The 16,770-nt window shown below is 41.2% G+C and overlaps 1 protein-coding gene across 2 annotated transcripts in view; it reads left to right on the top strand.

The window, feature by feature from the left end:
- The window catches only part of STAG1 (stromal antigen 1), a 137,820-nt gene that overhangs the window by 3,457 nt on the left and 117,593 nt on the right, over positions 1–16,770 (top strand). For both annotated transcript variants that reach the window (XM_009993502.1, XM_009993501.1), the window contains exons 2-3: positions 2,255–2,357; positions 11,695–11,859. In XM_009993502.1, the coding sequence (XP_009991804.1) occupies positions 2,255–2,357; positions 11,695–11,859 (268 nt within the window). The remainder of the gene's footprint in view (positions 1–2,254; positions 2,358–11,694; positions 11,860–16,770) is intronic.

Genomic DNA, 16,770 nt, shown 5'->3' with positions numbered 1-16,770 from the left:
GTAGGGAATGAGGGAGATGAAAGCTGGCCAGATGCTCTTCTCAGCAAGCATTAGAAACCTGACAGAACTGCAGGCAGTTGAGAGATGCTTTACTCCTCCTCTGAATTCAGAAATAAGAAAAGGGGGATGTGTATGTGTGCCCAGAGCAGCTCTAGGGCCTCGACAGAAGCAACAGGCACTACCTCCTAACCCAAGGGGACTCGTGGCCATAGTGGAAGGGCGTTTATTTGCAGGAGTTGCATGATTCAGGCAATTCCTGCTCCTTGAAATGATGTTTATTTTCATGTTAAACCAGCCAAGGACTGTAGGTTGTCATTGCTCCTGACTCCTAATAATGTGAGGATTGAAGGAAATTTACTTTTAGATGTTTATCCCTTCCTCATTTCATACCTACATTCTTTACTGGAAGGAAATCTCTCTGCCTCACATGTTGTTAGGGTGAGATTCATCTTGTTTAAAATTAAGCATTTTTGTTTGAGCTACTTGCCTAGACCAATGGAGAGAAAATAAAGTTTATAAAATGTGAACTGTCTGACCAGTTTTGGACACTGACTTTAGCATGAGGTTATGGTGCACATTGTGTTTTCTGCATTGTGTCCATCTCAAATTGACATGAAATGCATCTCACCCTTGGTACTGATTTATGGAGCCTTTCCCAAAAGGCCCCCAGCAAAACTAGAGAAGTTTTACCAGAAAAATATTAGAGAAGTATGGTTATCAGGTGTAAGACAGCAGGCTGTTGTAAGACAAGGAAGAAAAGGTGGTTAATAATTAAACTGTTCCTTCCATGTGGAGTGTTCTGAAACAATAGAAATTTCCAGAAGGAGATACACACAACTCAGTAGGTTTTGCTAGACTCAGACAATTCTGTGGACTAGATGCAACATAGTACAGTTTAATTTATTTCTATAGTTCTAGTGTTTCAAGGGAGGTGTTTGAGCTGTTTGGCCTGGAGGACTGCTGCTGAATCTGGTTTTAATAGAGAAAAATCTCTGTCCTGATGATATTTGGGGTGTGGTTTTGTCAGCTAGCAAAGCTACAGTGTTTCCCCAGGAGCTCAGCTTAGACCACATCATGCCTAAAATTTATCCAGTAAGGATCTGTGTAGATGAGAAAGAAGCTTATTTTTTCTGCAGAGAGCAAGAGAGAATGGCTTTAATTTCTCAACAGCAGGAGATTTTTTTATGGGATTCCCCACATCTTTATTTAAAAGCTATTTAAAAATTGTAATTATTGTGAGGCAATAGGCATTTTTGTCAGATTGAGTTGCAGTGTGATGGGTGGTCCCAGTAAAGGCTAGATACATCCATCTATACAGATACTGTTTTCAGCTGGATTCACTGCTCTGATTTTCACTAGTGTGGCCCTGTTTTACCAAATAATTTTGAACTCTGTGGGAAGTTTTTTGTTTGGTTTTAGACTTTTTACAGTTTTTTTTTCCAATTCATAGCTTGATACAGAGATGTCAGTGTTATCTTCAGAAAAAAAAATTCATGCATGTCCTACTGCATTCTAGTTTTTGTAAAGGATTCTGTGGACCCTTTGGTGTTTTGTGCTTGCAAATTTGAAAAGGTTGGAAAATTGTCTATTAATATTAGAAATTCTTCATAGTGCTGCAGAACTATTTGGGCTAGAGAAGACCCAGAACAATACAGTGATTTCAGTAAAAATAAGTATCAGAACATTTTTCATTCTGATACTATCATGTTTGTATCTTTCTACATTACTAAAGATCTTTCTTGGTGATACAGCAAATTTGTGAAGTATTCCTGATTTATGAAAACAAATTACAAAATAAAACTCCAGACAATGTGGATGAGCTGTGTAGATCTTGGCTTGCTGAAGTATCTCAGTTTCTGTAAACCCAGACCATTAATGCTGCCTTCTCGGAGCCTTGAATGCAGCTTGAAAGTGGTTACTAAGAGTAACAAAAAACTGATAGTAGTGAGTATATTGTGGGATGGATATGCTGAGAATGTGCTGTATAATATAGCCAGGTTTTGAAGAGTAACATGGTTTGAAAAGAAGCTGTTAATTTAAATTATAATAAAATGATTTCCAGGCCATAAAAAGGTAAGGCATTTTGCCAGGGCTAACAGTGCTGAGTTCTTTAGTTTGCAGAATAAATGTGACAAGCCTTTTAATGTTGACTTTTTTTTTTTCCTGGTTTAAGACTAAATATTTAATCAGTTAGTTATAGATTACATGTTGATTTCAAATCATTTTAATTTATCTAGTGTTTTTCCCCCTCTAGGGATTCTACAAATGAAACTACTGCACATTCAGATGCTGGCAGTGAGCTTGAAGAAGGAGAAGTCAAAGGAAAAAGAAAAAGGGGCCGTCCTGGCAGGCCTCCAGTATGTGTCATTTAGTTTTGTTTTGTTATGCATCTATTTAAAATTTACTGCAAACTGTTTTTCATCTAATCATCTTGTGGTCACATAAATAGGCTTTTAATGAGTGCTATGTCAAACTTGGTGAAGGCTTGTAGGATGAAATATTTATCAGGCTGATATACAAACCATGTTTGGGTGTTTATGAAGGGACATAAAAATGAGCTCATAAAAGCTTTTTGCCCCCCACTTTCTATCCACATGAACATTACAGTTTTGTTGTTGTATTACAACAGTCTTCCAGAGACAAGAACAACCTCAGTAAGCATGACAGCTTTCTGTTTTGAAAGTTGTAATGGATTAAGTGACAAATGACATTTGAGCCATCCTTTTAGAAACTGACAATCTCTTCATGTGAATGGAAGAGTTGCAACATAGTGTTAACTAAATACCTCACAAGATCCACTAACATATCTTAAAAAAATCATGTGATTGACATAACTGTGTCCTACATCCAGACTGGGAGCTTCAGCCTGTTCCTGGCACAGCAGGTGCTGCTGGGCTGAGGTTTGCTGTTCTGTAGTAGCCTTGACCCATTACAGGCCCATGAATGGGAACTTACAGAGACAATTCTCTATAACATACAGTAATTAGGAGGCTTTGTTTTCAATATCCAGTCTCTTGGAACATACAGAAAAAGTTCTGCTTGTTGTGGTGTCCTTCATTTTAGTTCTTCAGTGTCATCAGATTCTATCACTTGAAGTACACACTGTGCAATAAGATTTTTGGTGGGAAGTTCTGCATGTTTGTTATTAATGGTTTTGATTCTCCTCAGTCTTGGTCTACGAGTACCCTTCTGTATCAGTGTGCCAGATATATAACACAAGTGGATTATTATTTTTTTTTTACCCTCAGATCTTCTCCCCTAAATCTTAGCTTAAGCATGGGCTAGTCAGTCTGTAAGAATGGACAGAACCATGTGTTCCTCTCAAGCATCTTGGCCAAGCTGGAGCAAACTCCTCATTAGTACCGGTTTTCAGTTTGCATCCCAGTTTCTGGACTTACTTCGGGAGCCAACATTTTAAATCCTGGGCTTTCCTAGGCATGTTGTTTTCCTTTTTCAAAGATTTTGAACAGTGTGTGCTGTGATGGCATTATATTCTTCATCAGATGGACTGATTTGCTCACAAGCATGGAGCTTCTTTACAGGAAGCTTAACAAAGCATGTAAAGAGAACAGGTAATCTGTTTATATAACTTGTAGACAAAGGCCAAAATCAGAAGTTATCTTCAGAATATCTCACTAGTAACTTTGAGTTTTTGCACATCTAAAAAAGAGGATGATTGCTAACCCAGAAGGTGCTCAGAATGTAGGAGTTTAAGTTAGAGCAACACTAGAGGCATTCTGCACCTACCACACACTCACTGGAAAGGGAAGGTAGATATTTAAAAAGGTGGATCTCACCCCTCTGTTTGAGCTTGTTAGTAGCTCCTGTGGGAGTATCCTGTGAAGCACTCTGCTGGTCCTGCTCTCCAGTTTCTACTGGAGTCAGTCACTCATTATGCTTAGAACAACTCCAGGCTTGTTAAGTGTACATGACTGTAAAGTGATGAATGTGCAGAGGGAATGGCCATTGCTTCATACATAAAGTGGGGGGCTGTGAGCTCACTGGTGCTGCTGAGGAGCAAGACCCCAGGCTTATCAGAGGTGATGCCATTCAAGTGTTATCTTAATGCTCCAAATCTGGTCTTAAAACTCTGGAGAAGACAATGGAGAATAGACCAAATGTTGCATCCTTTATAAAACTGTGGTTTGACAAAATTTGGAAAACTTTTCACAATTCTAGTTTCCCTCTTGACCTCTGTCCCAAAATCTCAAGAGTATTGGGACTGCAAGAGGTTCAGAGAGGAGAAACAGTGATGGTCAGTTATGGAATCTTGCTGGAAGGGACCTTAGGAGGTCTCATTACAACCTCCTCCTCAGGAGCAGGATCAAGTGCTTTGGGATCAGATCACATTGCTCAGGGCTTGTCCAGTCTGGAAAACAACCAAGGCTAGAGCCTGCACAGCCTCTCTTGGCAACCTGTGTCCTTTTATTTAACAAAATTTTTCTGTGTTCTGGGCATTCAGAACCTCTCTTGCTTCAGTTCATGATGAGTGTCAGTTGTCCTCCCACTAGATCACTGCAAAAAGCCTCCCAGGGGACGTGTTCCCATCACCCCAGCTGTGTTGGCAGCCCTATGCTGGACCTGTTCTAGTTGCGCAGCACCTCCCTGGCATTGAGAGGGCCAAAACTTGAGGAGTAGCCATTACCCACCGTGCTCTGAGCCCCACTCAACCACTTGTCCACCCATCCACCTGTGCAGATCACAGCTTCTTGGAGACAAGAATGCTGTGGGAGACTGAAAACCTTGCTGGCATCTATTGCTCTCCCCTCATCCACAGATTTCAGTCATTTTGCTACATTTTAGGGTGACTTGACAAAATATGTATGTTTGGATCCACAATCAAATCCTGCCACAGCAACAGAAAGGTATAAATAAAGTTCAAAAACAAGTGACAATAGGAGTAATGCAAATATCTTTAAAAGTCTCCTCTAGCAATTAATAACATCATTTGATATTAAAAGTCATGGGCTGAGTAACCGAGGTGTTGACTTTGCAAACATTCTTTCATTTCCCTTCCTTCTCCGCACTGCTTACCTGACCATGTTGTTAACCCATCTAGTTTACGCAGATGAATTATCCTTACAGGAGGTGCAGCTCTGACACTTCTCCCCCATTCTTCCACCCCCTAACTTTATTTTTATACCACCTACCTTTACTCTCAGATGTAAAACAGATTAGAATATGTAGTTAAATTCAGACCTGTTTTGCTTAACTGATACTTAGTTTTGATGTTTTTAATTTCTGAAGCTTTTCTGCCCAAAGGCTTTTGCTGGTTCTTGTTCATTTGTTTTTGTTTTGTTGGTTTTGTTTGTTTGTTTGCTTTTCCTAACTAAAATATGGTCTAATAAGATTTGATTCCTGCAGCTACTGGTTTGCTTATGTCCTTAGGCCATCACAGCCATAGTGACACATCTGCCATAAACATATTGTCCTCTTTTGAAAGAGTGTTCACCCTTCTGTGCTGTTCTGTCCAACTGTATGATTCTGTTGCAGAGCTGCTGATGTGCTCTATCAAATCTATGTATGGCTTTGTTTGAAATAGTTTCCTGCTGCAGTGTTACAGAATGGACTTGACCTTCTGTCAGAAAGTTAAACTACTACTAGAGGATTCTCCAAACTTTTGCAAAGAGAGACATTCCTCTTTGCAGATTCTAGATTCTTGTAAGGAGATGGTCCTTGTTAGAAAATTTACCATTTGGAGCAAGTACCTCTTCAGTTCATAGTGAAGCTTCCTGTTTTGAGGAGCCTTCACTTCCTGAAAACTCAGCCTTCCAAGTTGCCACTCCACTCCTGTAAGAGACTTTCCTAATGAGTACTTGACTGAGAAACTAGACAGTCAGCTTGCAAAGAGATTGAGTGCATTGGTCCTTCAGAAGAACCCTCAGGATCTAGTCTGATTGTTTTGAATTCACTGACCCTTGCAGTGGATTTATCAGGAGTTCCACCATATCCTGTTTGAGCACAGACATTGGGTGGAGCTGGCCTCTCCCTTGGCCTCCCCTTGCCTGTGTCCTCTTCTAAACTGAGTGAATCAGATGCCTGTGAAGTGATTGGCCAAGAGGTGGATCTGTCCAGTCGGTGTATTGTGGTGCATGTATTGATGTGATACTGTACATGAGCATACCAGACCATCTGAGTGGATAGTCAGTTAATTGTGTGGTATTATTAAAGGAGGGACCTAAAGCAGTCCTCTGGTTGAAGTTGCTGAGCAACACTGGCCAAAAAAGCTTTTTCTGCCTGTTGTGTTATTAGAATACCTGGGGATGAACATGCTCTTCTGGTCTAGGTAGGGGATTTGAAAGCCCAAGGGCCTATCATGCAATGCAGCTTTTACATCAGTGATCTTGGGCTCCTGTCAGTGATTTATCCTTTTTTGTCTCTTTTCTTGAGTCAACGTGCTCTCTGCAGCATTGTTGACATGCTTTATTTTAACCTGCCTGGCCTTCCGTTCCCAGGAGCTCAGAGCAGCTTGGCTTAAACCTCAGCAGTTAGAGGCTGAGGGAGTGAGACACCCCTGGCTATAGTTGAAGTAGGAGCAGACAGATTAGCCTCTGACTCAGAAGGACAAGATGATACATCAGTCTTACTGTTCCAGAGGTGGCAATCCTGAGCTCTCTGCTGGGGTCTCCCTTATCCCACGCTCAGGGCCACAGTGTGCCTATCTCCAGCTCTTCAGATTATTCTATGAAGACAAGGTAGAAAAAGACACTCTGGACCTCTTGTCCCCAGTGCAGACTGACCAGTTTTGTTTTAGGTCCTTTTGCATGTTTTGGTATGGAGGAGGCAGACCACAAAACCTCATCTGTGTGAAGTGTTAGCTTTGCAGCAGACTCTTATTTAGTCTTTTAGCATGGATGTTAGACCCTGCAGGGGAATGAGTTTTCCTTCTAGTTCCAAATCATAATCCTGATTTAACAGTAGGAAGAAATCCTCTTGGAAGAACTTCTGTTTGTAGTAGTCAAGGTTTGTTGTTGGTGACAGCCATCAGTGTCCTGTTTCATCTGGCTTGCCTGATATTTTAGGTCTGTCCCTTGAAACTGAAGTGCATAGATCTGTCTGTAGTTCTGTGAAAATGCACTGCACATCCAGCCAGCATGTGGAGACTTCTCTATCCCACCTCCTGTAGTTTCCTGTAGGAGAGATCATTATGGTGTTACAAGTTTTCCTTTTAAGCTTTTGATTCTTCATTTTCCTGTGGAAGTAGCCTTTTGTTTTGGTTTGGGTTTTTTTGGTACCAATTGCATCAGCTGGAAAATCTGAATGATTCAAGCATTTATAGCAGGTTCTCTTGATTCTTTGAGATGGCTTTAGAACTTTTTAAAAACCAGCCTCCTCCTCTCCCCAGCACTGCCTCTGATTTTTTTGTTGTTCTGAATGACACATAATGTGTACACACTGCCTTGTTTTGCAGGATGAAGCTTTTTCACAGGGAGCACCTTGTTCGTTTCCATGATGAAAAAAGTGCAAAGGACTGACTGTTGGGATCCAAGAGCTGCTCCCTAGATAACCCTGAGGAGGGTACAGGGCACAGTGACCTGGTTCACTCGGGGCTTGTTCAGAAGAGCTCAGATGTCACTTCTTAATTCAAGGTTTTGATGCAGAGGCCTCTCAAGAGGGTGATGCCTTTGAGAGGCAGGTTCTTCAGTCTTACTCAAGTGTAAGGTTTAAAAGCTTCTTCCAGCTATCCTGAGAAATGAGATATTGCTTTGAATTACTTACAGAATGAATGCACATAGAGAGCATCATTTAAGCGGGGAAGGTGAGGTGGAGTTACTGACCTGTAACGCTTTTACTGTCGTTCTTTCTTCATTAAGTACATCAGATCAACTCGGGGCCTGTTAATGGAAAATGTCAGGCCACTTTCATGGTTGTTTTTCCTTTTTGGGGTAGTGTGTGAATTAACTTTCACTGTATTACTTGATTTTACAAAGGTGTGTTACTTTTTTTTTAACAATTACGTTAAAGACGTGAAACAAAGTATTTTCTAGCTAATGTATAAATCCTCAGTTTTAGTTGTTATCTGTTGAACCTACTACACAGTTCTAAGAAATTATTAGTAGCTTCTGTTTTCATTTAGCAGTTCAGTCCATTTTGACACCACCACTGGCCTGACTGTCTCTCCTGGGCCTCAGAGGGAAATCACAGGCTCACAGCTCCAAGCAGCACCTTCCTTGGTGTGTGATTTAAAAGCCTCAAGTTCTCTTACCTCCTTGTGCTTCTTTATCCCTACCTCTGGTGGTCCTAATTCACCTCCATGTCAGCTCTGCCATTACAGCAGATGCTTGGATTATGGAAATAGTTACAAAGATTTGTGAGTACATTTAGATACAATATTACTAACTAGCTTGCCTTTTCCATTACTTTTCTGAGATCCCTCTTGTGAATGGAAGAAAAGTCAGTTTTGAGTCTGGGAAACAATCAGTTCATGTCCAGCTCAGGATTCTGACAGACTGACACTTAAGGAACAAAACAAACCCATGCAGGACTGCCAAATTAAAGAGGCAGAAGCAGCCAGTTTCTGTCTGAAAGGCTGTAAAGGGGCAGGCAGTAACCACAGTTGTTGATCGTCTTTCCTGTATCTTGATGACCGTGTGGTGGATTCTCACAAGGGTAGGCTTGCTACAAATTCACTCTATTTGATCTTATGAACCATCACCCGTCAGTGATAGTCTGACAGGTTTACTGGAGCCACACTCATCCTTGGGCTGTTTCTGTGTGAAAGCTCTTTGTGGCATTAGAGTATGGTCTTATTTGTGTTGAGCTGAAGGATCACCCTTTCCTGTGGGCGCAGGTGTCTCTTTAGGGATGCGGGTCTATCTCTAGCATCCGCAAAAAATAATTCTTAGATTTGTAGTATGACTTCTTAATTCCACTTCCAAGAGCACCCTACCTCTGCAGATATTCCATGGATCTTCTCTGTCATGGAGTCCTCTCATCTTTCTATGGGTGTGCCAGTCCAGGTTTTTCTTCACTTGCTTCAGTGGTGTTGGATGTCTCTATCCTGGGATAGGGTTACCTGTTCAAATTTGTACTCAGAGGTAGACCTGTCTCAGTTCTGTGAAGACCTGCAAATGTTCTTTCTGTCAATTCAAGGGCAGTATATACAAGTAATGTGTGACAGCAGCTTTGTAATATAGTATGTTAACGTTAGAGATGGTGCAAGCTCCTGATTCCTGTGCTTTGTGGTTGCAAAACTTTATAATTTGAGTTAAGGCAGCTTCTTGGAGGCTGGAGGATCTAGCTATGACTTGCTTTCATATTTGCACTTCAGAGTGGGATTGAGCTTGGACTTCTGCGTCAGATGCCTACTAGGTGGAAGTGCTCTGAAATGGAAGTCTGGTGGACACCCTTCCTCTAGTGCCTCTCCACCTTCAGGATAATACTAATCCCTATCTAACTAAAAGTTTTGGTTATGGGTTTTTCTTCAGTTTCTCAGTGTAGGATCTTTTGTCTGCTTGTTTTGTCTCTTGAGACAGGGTTCAGTACAGATCCTCCATCTGGATTGAGCTACCCCAGCTTGGGTGCAGAATTGGCTGTTAAGGGCAAGACTTGGTGAGAGAGATTCTCATTGTCAAAAGAAAATCTATACCAGAGAGATACTCTGTACTGAATCTGGTGTTAATTCGGGTCCAGGATATTGATCCATCTATATGGGCTTGAAGAATCTGCCTTTGTGCAGTAATTCTGTCAGAAGTTCATCTGTTAGTTGTTTCTGTACCTCTTATGAGAACCTGCTGGTGTTCTCACCCTTCTAATTCCAACTGTGATTCTTGGTCTAAGCAGCCCTTTCACCAGGATACCTGACAGCAGTGGAGTTCAGCCTGAGCCTGTACATGTCTTGGGATTGTTTCTTTGGAGCAGCTGTGCTGGTCCTCAGTACTCCTGCCAGTGCAGGTGGCTTTTCTCATTTCTGTCCAGTAACAAGGTGTCCTTGGTTGTGTGCATTTCATGTCCATCTCCTACTTGCTTTCCCTTCATTCTTGCAGTGTTGATTGTTTCCCTTTGAATTACATGTTGAGAAATACTGAGTCTAGAGGGGGCTTGTAGCTTCTGAGGAGGGCATCAGCTTCCATTCCTGTCTTCATTTCACAGTGCAGTTGAAGTGCTTGTGGCTTTACTGTTACCCAGATTTAATAAGTATGTGGATTATAAGTCTCAAAAGAGTCAATTTAGTTCTAATTCTTAATATTTCTTTTAAATTGTGAACATGTGTTCTCTGGAGATTGATAGAGCTCAAACATTTCCTGTATTGCTGGTGGGTTTCTTGCTGATAAAGACAGCTCTGCACGTCTTTAAAAATTCATTGAGGGAGAACAGAAATTCTTCTGATCATAAATGCAGATGTTATGAACAAAAATTTATGGAGATTGTACCATTAGTTTAAGCTTTCCAGGTTGCATTTGTATGCAAGTCCTTAACTGGGTATCTGCAAGAGGCAGTTGCACTCTACCTTGCTCTTTTCCTTAGCTCTCTGGCCCCACCAGTGGTGATGCCTTTTAAAGAGAGGGGAAAGCTGGACTGCAGGCCTGTCTTCCCCCAGCCCTTCTCCAGAAATGGGATCCCTTTCCTCTCCAGGAAAATTCTTCATGTGTCTGCAATTGGAAGATGCAACCAAAAATGTTGACTTCATGTTCCTTACTGCAGTAGGAACTGGCTGAGAGGATGCTTGAAGAAATGGTACCAAGAGGATAATTGCCCTAAATGTAATCTTGGAGTTGTGTGCTTGTTCTTTTCTTTAACATAATTCCTCAAATTGCTTCAGTGTTCTGTGGGGAACAGCAGCTTTTGCATTTGTCTGCCTCACAGTAGAGAGAAATGATAGAATATGGAAGGAAGATCATAGCAGGAATCTTATGTTCCCCAGGATTTTTTGTTTCATAAGATGACTTAAATTCAAAGCAGACTGTTCACTAGGTGACTTCTTAAAAGTTGGATTCATGCCATCTGATTATAACCCTGAAGAATCTAGAGAAAATTGAAATTAAATAATTTAGGTTCACAGGGAAAAGGTTTTAACTGATAAAATTTTGAAGTCAGGGGCTGTTATGATGATCTGCCACATCTGGATGTATAAATATAGTGATTGGAGTTGAAGAGCTGACTCTGCATGTGCACAGGTTCTTATAAAAGTTGTGCAAAACCAAAAATACAGAAAATTAATGTTAAGATGACAAGTGTCTTTTTAAGAACTTATTGTCTTCTAAAGATCATGAGTTGTTTTAAAAGTTTCTTTTGTGTCACAACGCAAACCCCTTATGCTGTTGTGTCTCTAATTTGCCACTGTTTACCTAGTTCTAGTCATGCTGTTGACTGTGTTGAGTGAGACTGACATGGATATTGGTGTGAACTGGTCCTCCAATGTTGGGAATTCACCACTACACACCTTGATCTGGCAGTGGCTGTTAGGTTGTTCCTCAACAACTACTAATAAATAAAAATATGTATACCTGACTGGATTAAAGCCCTGAGCATCCTGGATGAATTCAAAAGCTGACTCTGCTTTGAGCAGGAGGTCAGGCTGGAAACCTCCTGAGATCCCTTCTAGCCTGGCTTATTCTGTGATAAATTGTGGGTATGTGCATCTGGGGATGTACAGATGTGTGTGTAATGTTTATGTGTAATTTATACAGATATATCGAGTGATTTCAGGTCTAGCTATAATAAGTTTTTCTTCTGCTGGTTTTCTTTGCCCAGTCTGCCACCAAGAAACCTCGGAAGTCTCCAGCAGACAAGGGTCGTTCTGAGTCTGGAGCCAGAGGACCGAGTCGTGGAAGAGCCAATGGCCACCCTCAGCAGAATGGAGAAGGGGACCCCGTCACTTTGTTTGAGGTGGTTAAGCTGGGGAAGAGTGCTATGCAGGTACAGTAACTGATTGTGTTACCCCTTCACAGCTTAGCTGAATCTAAGCTACACTTTTGTAAACAACTGTATGTTCCAGAACCTGTGTTGGTCCAATGGACCGTGTTTGATAAGGCAAGGGTCAGCATGTGTCTTGGGTGAGCTGAGAACTCTCCTACAGGCTTCTGAAAGACAAGAGACAGATCAGAAAGTCATATATTTCGAATTCCCCCTTATTCTGATCATTACCTCCAAATTGAAAATGCCCATTGGTATTAAGCAGCATTAAATAATATCCTGTAATAAGTTTGATACGAGGAAAAAGTATACGATATTAGTGAGGGCTCCAGGGCTTTTTTGTGTGCTTCTTTCAAAAAAAAACCTGCTGACCCAAGCACTTTTGAGTACTTTGCACTGCAGCTTCCATTCTACTTGCCTCCACCAGAGCAGCAGATGCAGGATAAACTGGTAGCCCAGACAGTCTGAGGGACATGTCACGAAGGTGAATTTTTGCTGAATTCACTGAAGGTGAATTTTTAATTGTGAAATAAATACTGAAGATAGTTTTAGTGAATTATCTCTGGAAGTGTTTCTTACTCTTTTATATTTTAATCACTTTCAGAGGTCTTACAGGACGTGTTGGACCAGATGAGTCCCACCTCATGGTTGTTTTTGACTATACCTGTGTGCCTTTAGTAAGCTGCTGTGCTTCAGCTGTTCATTTTGGTACTGGAGAGAGAAACAACAGGCCCAAAGCACAGCTGGTCCCTGCAGTGCAACCCCACCAGTTGTTCTTACGGAAGGGCTGTTCAAGCAAACCTCCTCTACTTTGCGTTTCAACAAAACAGGACTCAGGCAATACCAGCTAGTTTGTTTTACCTTTGTGGTGCTAACCAGTAGGGAAACAATAAAAATTAGGAAAATGAGGGGCCAAGTTCCATTTTCAGTATTACTTTTGGTGTACTAAGTCTAATCCCAAAAATAATCCAAATGAGTAGAAGCTGTTGAAAACTTTCAGTCTCAATCTGTGGAAGACTTGTGATGTAATTTTAAAGAATAAACAGGAAGAAAATGAGAGTTTTATTTCTTTGTAGTTGCTGTATTGACACTTACTCAGGATTGACCCTTCTTTCTTAGTAGGTGAAGACAGAACAAATTTACTCCTTACAAAGCCGCAATTTCCTTGTGCCTCTTCTTCCCACATGTTTAAAGTCAGGGCTTCCAGCTTTGCTTGGTTTTCAACACTTCTTCAAATTTCATTTTTGGCAGGATTTGAGGAAACATCTGGATTCTATTTTCTGGTTTTACTGTGGTACAGAACATACAAAATGCTTTATGTAGTAGGTTTGTCTTAGAGTTACTGATACTTGCAGGAGCCAAATTAAAAGGAATGGGTGATTGCTTTGGTGTTTGGTGACTCTGTATGTGTGGAATTTACTTTGACTTCGTGGATTTCAAAAGAGATACCATCAGAAGTCAGCTGCAATTTCTGAAAAGTAATTGCCTACGTGTTTGTTTTAAGAAACCTTCAGAATTCAAATACAAGGAATTGTTTGAGAAATTCAGTATTTGTATGTGCATATATAGATGGGTGTGTATCTGTGTGTTTGTGTCTGTATACATGTGCAAGCATGTGCTTCCAGGGTGCTCAGCCTGCATATTTGAGGAGGAAGCAAACAGTACATTTTAAGCATGAGAAATGATAAAGCAACTAGTAAAGGAACAGGAAAGTTTATTTGAGGGCGTGGGATGCAAACCACCATAAATGACTTGAGTTGTATTTAGAAGAACCAGTCTGAATTTCAGGAGCAGCTTGTGCACTTCTGCAGCATTGAACATTTTACTATGGGTAAAAATATTAGAAAAAAAGGAGAGAGAAAGAGAGAGAGAAAAGAGAAAGAAAAGAGAAAGAAAACATTTTCGAAATCCGATCTAATGAGATTTTGTATATTTTTAACTTACACTTCTGGACAATAATCTCATGTGAAACCAAGGTTCTATAAATCACTTATTAGTGTCTTTATCCTTTTCGTGTTCCTTAATAGCTTAGGGATTTTGATGTAACCATTAGAAATGCCTGGGAATTCTGTTTTTCACAGTTTTGATGTAGGCTTTTGTGGCCAATTTTAGCAATTTTGTCGGTATTGCCAATTTTGTCAGGCCTATGTTTTTTCTTCAAAATTTAGTTCTTTCCCTGTAATACAAGCCTACATTTTCCTGTAGCACTCCAAAGTTTGCTTCCAGCAGTGAAAACCCAGAAAAATTCAATTAGTATATCCTGAGATTACATGAAAATTTTACTTCATGTGCTTTCATTTCTGATCTGCCTGTTCCTACTGTTTGCTCTCAAGATTTGTTTTAGTTGTTAGATTTTCCTGGGTTTAGGCTGCCAACTCATGGAAGTCTGTAGCTGAATTCAATTCTCACTTCTTTTAAGTTTATCCTTGATTTTAATTCGCATACGAGGATTAATTCACTTCTTTGCTTCAGGTTATTCTTCCAGGGAAACAAAATAGGCTAATATTTTAAATTTCAAATATATGTAACTCCAGAGCTGCTCTTTGCATATACATCTTTGTTATGACGTGCTGGTGTTGGTGTGAAGTCTCATTTGAACTCTCTAAATGTGATACCCACATGAATGTGATACCAGATAGCTGTCTCTGGTTTTTAATTGGCTGTATACGAGTTGGTTGCCTCAGGAGTTTTTCTGTGGGCAGCTCAGTGTGCAGGGTGGGGTGAGCTGCTCTTCACGTGTCCTGTGGGTACATTTGGTTAATCCTGGTAGAGCTCACAGAGCTTTTCTTGGCTCTGTGGAGTTTTTTTTCATAAGCAAACAATATTCTTTGCTTATTTGTATCTTTTTTGTGTGTGTGTTTTTTGGACATAGCTACACCTGCTCTATCCCCCACCCCAACCCCCTGTAGGCAGGAGGACTGTGTCACCATTTCTCAGATGCTGAGCTGCCCCAGTTTGCACTGGCAGCAGGGATGGGTCTCCTGCCCTTAGCCCTGGTGCACACTGGTAACTTGCACCTTCCCAGGCACTGCTGCACTGGGCTCTGACCCTGGTGTTGAGCTGGCAGGGACATACATAGCATGTGGTGAGCTCACCATTTGTTCAGGCCTCAGTTTGAACATTTCTCCCAAGTAATTTATGATCAATTAGGTGTAATGAAGTTTGTACTTCTGAGTTGGTCAAACCAAGCATAGAATGTTCTGCTTCGTATGCAGAGGGATCTGTGCCTCCCCAGAACAGCAGAGTCACCAGGAGGTGAGAGGTGCTCATTGCCAAAATATGAGCAGATCTCTGCCTTGATTACCCTGTGACATCATGTGTGTTACCAGTTACCCTCAGTTGCTGTTAGCAGGTCACTATGGATTGGATGCTGATTTTGAAAGGATATTTGACCCCTCTGCTTGTGCTCAGCTAAGAGAAGTAGACTTGGTGTCAGTTAGACATGATTCAGAGTAAACTCAGCTCCATTGCATGCCAACTACCATTTTAGCTATGTGTTCAAGGAGGCCTTGCTGGTACATTGAAATGCAGTTTGTCATCATGCCACCAGTTCTTTGTCTCCAGAAATCAGGAATATGTGGGGTTCCTCACTCTACTTGTCTGCACTCCTTGTCACGCATGGATTTGGGTCTTTGAAGTTCCCTCCGTGTTGAGTAAAGCTGTACTTGTAGCACTGCTTACCCTGTCAGGAGAAGGAGAGGGGTTTTTTGCTTCTGATGTTTCAGTTCCTCATGTTTTTGTTGTCTTTGCACCCCCTGGGCTCATGCTGGCAAGCTGGGACTCTTGTTCACACAACTCTACTGGTTAGAAAGCCTGTGTTTCAGAGCAGGAACATCATGAGACATTTTTTCTCCTCAGTTCCCTGCCTTAAAGGATTAAAAATATTTCATCAAGATTAATTAAAAATATTTCTGAAATATTAACAATATTTTTAATATTATTTTCAAGATTACACTGATTTTCAGTGTTACCCATGTGTTTGTTATAGACTGAAGTTAAAGATTAGTACATTAGTTGTGTGTCCTTTATAATTACATGGTGAAACTGTTGGAAATAATAGGAAAGAGGTAAAGGAAACACATTGACCACTTCCAGCAGTGCTCCTTTTTTGTTCATTGTGCACTAGAATCTTACTGGCATGATTTCCAATTCCTTTAATCATAATGTATCAGGTTTGGATGACATTTAGTCATCAGTGTCTATATCTGAAATTATTTTCTGATTGAAATTCCTAGTACCTCCAGTATCTTTTTTCTGCCACTTGGAGATTTGATGATGTGTACTGGAAAAGCAGATTGTCACTTTTTCCAAAGACATGATGTGTCTTTATACATCTTGTCAATATGGCACATGCTGTATCATTGCAGTAATTTTTGTATTTTCATGGCATTGGGGGCAGAATTGGACCATTGCTCAGACCATGGACTTTTACCATTCCTGTGTTAAGGCAACAGCTTCTCTTACAACTCCCATTTTTCTGCACTAATAGTCAGAATAGTTGTGTTGAACAGAAGTTTGGGCCAGCCTTAGCAAGTGGCAATCCCAAGCACATGTACCAGTTGGGTGGAGAATGGGTCAGAAACAGCCCTGAGGAGAAGGACTTGGGGATGATGGTGGATGAGAAGCTCAACATGAGCCAGCTCCATGCACTGGAGCCCAGAAACCACCTGTGTCCTGGGCTGCGTCACCAGCAGCGTGGCCAGCAGGGCAAGGGAGGGGATTTTGACCTCATGTGAGACCCCACCTGGAGAACTGTGTCCAGTTCTTCAGCCCCCAGCATAAGGACATGGATCTACTGGAGGGAGTCCAGAGGAGGCCACAAAGATGATCCAAGGGCTGGAGCAGCTCTGCTCTGAAGACAGGCTGGGAGAGTTGGGTGTTCAGCCTGGAGAAGAGAAGGCTCCAGGGAGACCT

The sequence above is a fragment of the Chaetura pelagica genome, unplaced genomic scaffold (genome assembly GCF_000747805.2).
Source record: "Chaetura pelagica isolate M959 unplaced genomic scaffold, ChaPel_1.0 scaffold192, whole genome shotgun sequence".
NCBI classification, from domain to species: domain Eukaryota; kingdom Metazoa; phylum Chordata; class Aves; order Apodiformes; family Apodidae; genus Chaetura; species Chaetura pelagica.
Note: the sequence above shows the minus strand (reverse complement) of the source record. Positions and strands in the feature narration are given on the sequence as shown.